Source organism: Chiloscyllium punctatum, chromosome 7 (assembly GCF_047496795.1).
Source record: "Chiloscyllium punctatum isolate Juve2018m chromosome 7, sChiPun1.3, whole genome shotgun sequence".
Lineage (NCBI taxonomy): Eukaryota > Metazoa > Chordata > Chondrichthyes > Orectolobiformes > Hemiscylliidae > Chiloscyllium > Chiloscyllium punctatum.
In genome coordinates this window covers 75892989-75898988 of record NC_092745.1, presented here as the reverse complement: position 1 = coordinate 75898988, position 6000 = coordinate 75892989, and the positions used below count along the sequence as shown (strand labels likewise).

General features: G+C 38.1%; 1 protein-coding gene across 2 annotated transcripts in view; it reads right to left on the bottom strand.

Moving 5' to 3' along the window:
• The window catches only part of pde4ba (phosphodiesterase 4B, cAMP-specific a), a 629295-nt gene that overhangs the window by 443558 nt on the left and 179737 nt on the right, over window positions 1–6000 (bottom strand). For both annotated transcript variants that reach the window (XM_072574073.1, XM_072574074.1), the window contains exon 3: window positions 3137–3375. In XM_072574073.1, the coding sequence (XP_072430174.1) occupies window positions 3137–3375 (239 nt within the window). The remainder of the gene's footprint in view (window positions 1–3136; window positions 3376–6000) is intronic.

The following is a 6000-nucleotide window of genomic DNA, read 5'->3' as shown; positions in this document are numbered from 1 at the left end:
GGCTTTTCATTCTCAGCCACAAGCTGGCTTACATTTCCTTCTGTTCCTCTCAACCAGAAACCGTGGTCTGTCCCTGCCCACTAATTTGCTACCTCAGGAGAAAAAACTGTGGCATAAGCCTACCTATGAACATACAAACAGATACTCTGAAACCTGTATTACTGTTGTTCAAAATGTCTGAATGGAGATTCCAAGGAGACTTGTGTCCAGTAACCATAGAGGCACCTGCTGTTGTAGAAGTTCAATCTCAAGTGAAGAGAAAGAAAATGGCTGGCTCAGTCATGTACTTAACTACAGCGGAAACTGAAATCCCAAGTTTTTGCTGTCCAGCTTTCAAGCTTCAGGTTTCTGAATTGACAGAAATTAATTGCATGGGGAAGTTCATAAAGCATGTTGGGTAATTAATAAAACGCAAATACATGAATTTAGGACTTCTCACCATCCTAGGAGAGAGAATTTAATTACAACAGTTTTGCTCATTGGCGAGAATGTGATTTTTTGGCCACCCTCCCAATTAATTCATCACACTTGCCATTATTCTCACCACCTCAGGGAGGAGAAAATTACATGAAACAAAAAAGCAACAGAAATCTGCACCTCTGAAAAATGGTAAGATAGAAATCTAGGAATTTATTATTACATATTCAAAACAAAAAACTTGAAAAAGAAAAAGTTACAACTACTACTGGAAAATAATAAAATTTCAGTTCAAAAGGAAGCCTACTCTTGATCCTGGCTATGACGCTCTATCCGCTAATAAGGCCTACACATGAATATAGGCACTAAACGTAAATATGAAAGAGGAGCCTTAACATTGAGTTGTGCTCTAGCAAAGTCAATTCTGAAGGATATCAAAGAGAAAGCTAATGAAAAAATTTGAAACTGTTTTTGGCTTTCTGTCCATTGCTGATGAATTAAAATCAGCACAAGCTCCCCTGAAGTAGAGACTATAAATCAAGGTTGTTCACAAACTACAAAATGAACCCCTGCTCCCTAACAATATTGCCTGAAAATAAAAGTTAGAAAACAGCTTCACAATTCTCCGAAATAGAACTACACATACCATTGTACATTTCCTTACACCACAATGATTTATTTAGAAGAAGATGTCTACATTTTCCATGCATAGTTGCTATGGGAAATGTTACTGATGGCGGGGGCAGTCTCTAAGTTGGGAGTAAAATATGTAATTAAGGGAGTGGTTTACTCTATAATTAGTAGTAGCTCATGACACTGGGTGTTTCAAATGGGAAGATCCTGTCCTGAATTCTAAACTTTGAAAAGATCAAAACATTCACAGAAAAAAAAATTACCAGGGTTTGTGTCATATCATAAATGAACCAACATCAAAAGGATTTACAATAAAGTTGTAGCTAACTATTACAGGGAAACAATGAAGTAAATGCAATGTTCATTAGCTTCCTTTGTGAAGGCCTAATTATGTTTCCAATTACAGCAAATCTATAGCAGCTTTTTTTATTTGGGACTGTATGACAAATCATGATCGACTATTATATGGAAGGTCCCAGACTAAACACAGGATTCTCATTGCATTATTACCCAATTCTTTGAGCAATTAGATTTAGGAGGTAAGTAGATTGCTGCATCTTTTAAGTTTGTCAAGTTGCAGCTTCAATAAATTTTACAATAGGTGGGATAGTTTCAAAAGTTATGCAGATGCTTCAGTTTAAATCAACATTGCTGCACTTAATTGCAAATTGCAATACTGAACTCTGAAAATGGTTGTATGGAGTCACATAACAGTTGCCTTCAAAGCACTTATGCAGACACTAGGAGGAATATCACAAATTTTGAACATTGGAAGACATGTGGATAATCAGTTACAATCTGGAATGACAGAGAAAGTTCAAGGGGTTGAATAGCTTATTCATACTTCTACGTTTCTACCTTCTTCAAAAGTTTTCTTGGCCAATTAAACAGGTGAACAAAAACATGTCAGATGTGGATCCCTAAAATTCTAGGGTGACACACTTGAAGGGCTTATGCCCGAAACGTTGATTCTCCTGCTCCTCGGATGCTGTCTGGCCCTGCTGTGTTTTTCCAGCACGACATTTTTCAACACTTTAAAATAAGGTAATTTGAACGCGCAAAACTCAATATGACCACTAGAGGTAGCAAATACATTCATATAAAAACAAAAAGTTTCTGAAAATAAATGGCAGGTCACTAACTAATGTTCTTTCGTATTTTATGATTTCAGGTATTGATGACCTATATAGGATTTGCAGAATTTTGTTTTATTTCAGATATTTAGCATTTGCAATGTTATTTAGCTTCCTAAATTATATAAATATCCCTTCCCTGTTTCTGTACAATTTGTAGTAATAACATAGCATTAAGTGAAATATTTAGCTTTGCATTTAGGAAAAAAGAAGATATCTTCCTCTATTTTACCAATCATACTTCTGTTGGTAGGACAGGACAATATTGAACAAAATTCTGCTTTATGTCCACAAAAACAATATTAGAATTTTTTTAGTGTCATTCCAAAAGGTAATAGGGAATGTTTCATACCAAAGCCCATTAGTTAGAATCAAAGCTTTGGAGATTAGAGGTTAACATTAGGAATGATCACAAAACTAGTTTAAATGATGGGATATAATACAAAGAGGAATTATTTCAAATTGGAACAGTGGAGAAGGAAACATGCTGAATACATATTGCTGGAAAAAGTCAAAATACCACTAAACCTATAATAGCCAAAAAAAAAAATCAGTTTTTGCCTATCCCAACTGTTTAAGTGGAGCATCAGTTGATGGGTTTAGGTGATACCTGGCAGACACAAACACATATCAGGCATGGAGAGGGCTGGAACGCATGACATTCATTGGCCTGCCAAGGTTTGATGCCAGTGGTAATGGGATGATGACACTGGTCATGTTGGTGGAGAACAATAACATTCTTAAGTCTGTAGAGCTCTCAACATGATCTTTGGACTTGGCATGTTGACAGCCTATAATTAAGCATGGATCCCTTTCCAAAAAAGGGAGTCATACTTGTACACTTTTCCCTCTCCCAACATGTCAGACAAAGTTAGTTGTACTGTTGTATACACAAATTTAAACACATTGTAGTGAAATTCCATAGGCTAAAAAGAATGATTACACAGTCTTACCAATCTTGGTCCACGGGTGTAATAGCTATTGTTGGGGGTGCTCGCAATGGTAAAGTCGTAGGTCTTGGCATGCTATCCCTTTCTGGAGTTCTTGCTCTTTCCCCCTGCCTCCAAGCCAATGGTGGCAATTGAAGATTGCCAGAGAACCGTCTTCTTCCCCTTCGTAAATCCACTCCGATTATGGTTCCAGATGAAGTGTAAGATTTGCTAAGACCATACTCTGGGGAATCTTTGCCACTCTAAAAAAAAAAGATAATTTTTTTTAAAAAAATACAAGGCATAGGAAACAGATTATGTTTAATTTTTGAAAATACTCTTTCTTGAATTTCATGCTGGACAGCTATAAATATTGTTACCATGTTTTTATTTAGTTTTCTCACAATTAAGTATTATTTCAAGTGACATTAAATCAAAAACAAATTTCAAAGAAAATGTATAAACCTCAATAGCTACAATTATATAGAAATCCTTACACTCCACTTAGTAAACTAAGTGCAACAGACTTCACTGTTTTGTATTATCCACCTAGGCACCCTCCAATTTGGTACATTCCATGTGATATTAGGAAACAGCATGAGAAACTGGATACTACAAAAACTATGGGTCATTCTGGCAACAGTGCTGAAGACTGGTGTTTCAGATCCAGCAGAGTCTTTAGCAAAACTGTTCCAGTAAAGTTACAACATGCACACTGACTTAGCAATCTGGGAAATTGTCCAGATATATCCTATCCACAAAAGGTAGAACAAATCTAACCTGGTTTAATTCAGATAAATGCGAGATGCTGCATTTTGGGAAAGCAAATCTTAGCAGGACTTCTACACTTAATGGTAAGGTCCTCGGGAGTGTTGCTGAGCAAAGACACCTTGGAGTGCAGGTGCATAGCTCCTTGAAAGTGGAGTCGCAGGTAGATAGGATAGGTGAAGGTGGCGTTTGGTATGCTTTCCTTCACTGGTCAGAGTGTTGAGTACAGGAGTTGGGAGGTCATGTTGCGGCTGTACAGGACATTATTCCTACACTGGCCGAACCATTGTGTGAAATTCTGGTCTCCTTCCTATCGGAAAGATGTTGTAAAACTTGAAAAGGTTCAGAAAAGATTTACAAGGATGTTGCCAGGTTGAGCTATAGGGAGAGGCTGAACAGGCTGGGGCTGTTTTCCCTGGAGCGTTGGAGGCTGAGAGGTGACCTTATAGAGGTTTACAAAATTATGAGGGGCATGGATAGGATAAATAGATAGACAAAGTCTTTTCCCTGGGATAGGAGAGTCCAGAACTAGAGGGCATAGGTTTAGGGCGAGAGGGGAAAAGATATTAAAGAGACCTCAGGGGCAACTTTTTCACGCACAGGGTGGTACGTGTACAGAATGAGCTGCCAGAGGATGTGGTGCAGGCTGGTACAATTGCAACATTTAAGAGGCACTTGGATGGGTATATGAATAGGGAGGGTTTGGAGGGATATGGGCCGGGTGCTGGCAGATGGGATTAGATTGGGTTGGGATATCTGGTCGGCATGGACAGGTTGAACTGAAGGGTCTGTTTCCATGCTGTACATCTCTATGACTATGGTCAAGTACCAATCAATCAATGTCTGTTAATAATCAGCAAAGTGATGGTATGTGTTGTCAACAATGCTATCAAGTGGTACTTATTTGACAACACTCTCTCCCATCAGGCCGAAGATATAAAAGCTTGAATCTGTTCATAAATGTATTCAAACCAACTTATTCCCTGTTATCATCAGACTTTGGAACAGACCCCTCAAATGTTAATGTTGATCTTTGTTTCGGCACTTTGTGGCAGTAACACGATATTCTGCACTCTTATCTGCTACCATGATGCACTTTGTATGGCACAATCTGCCTGTATAGCATACAAAACAACACCTTTCCCTGTATTTCGGTACATGAGACAACAATAAAATAAATTCAAACTCAAAACAGTAACCTGCTCACTGATGTTCCGCCAGGTCCACTAAGCTCCTGGCCTCATTACACTTTTGGTCCAAAACATAGACAAAAGAAGTAAACTCAAAAAAGGGGAAGTGAGGACAACTAACCTTGATATCAAAGTAGCATTTTGATCAAAAATGGCACCAAACAACCCTAACAAATACACAGTAAACAGGAATCAGGAAAAAAAAACACTAATGGTTGGAATAATACACGGCACAAAGGAAGCTTTTTGCACCTGCTAGAAGTCAATCAAAATCAAATCAGTCACAGGACATCACTGTGTAAATTCCTCAGGGTACTTTCTCAAGCCCAACCATTTTCAACTGTTTCATCAAGACCTCCCCTCCATCAAAAGATCAAAGGTGGGAAAGTCCACTGAAAACTGGCAATGTTCAGCACTATTCTGGAATTCAGATACCAAAGCAGCTATGTCCAAATGAAGCAAGACCTGGACAACATCCAAACTCAGACAGACAATAAAGGAGTAAATAACATTTGAACCATCTAAGTGCCTGACAATGACCATCTCAAACAAGAGAGAATCTAATCATCATCCCATAATAATCAATGGCATTATCATCACTGAATCTTCCACAAATGAATATGCTGATAGTTCTGTTTCTCCTCGGTAGTAACTAAAACAAACATAAGTGCTGAGGCTGCAAGAGCAGTTCACAGATTGGGGATTAACAATGCAAGTAACTCATCATGTGACTGTATACAGCTTGTCCACTACCTGCGAGGTATAAATCATGAGATTGGATTTGTGGATCTCGAACAATATTTAAGAAGCTCGATATCATCCAATATAAAGCAGGTACTTGATTTACACACTATTACCTTCAACATTTCCTTAACAAATGATGCACAGTAGCAAAACGGTGTACCATCCATAAGGCATACTGCAACAGCT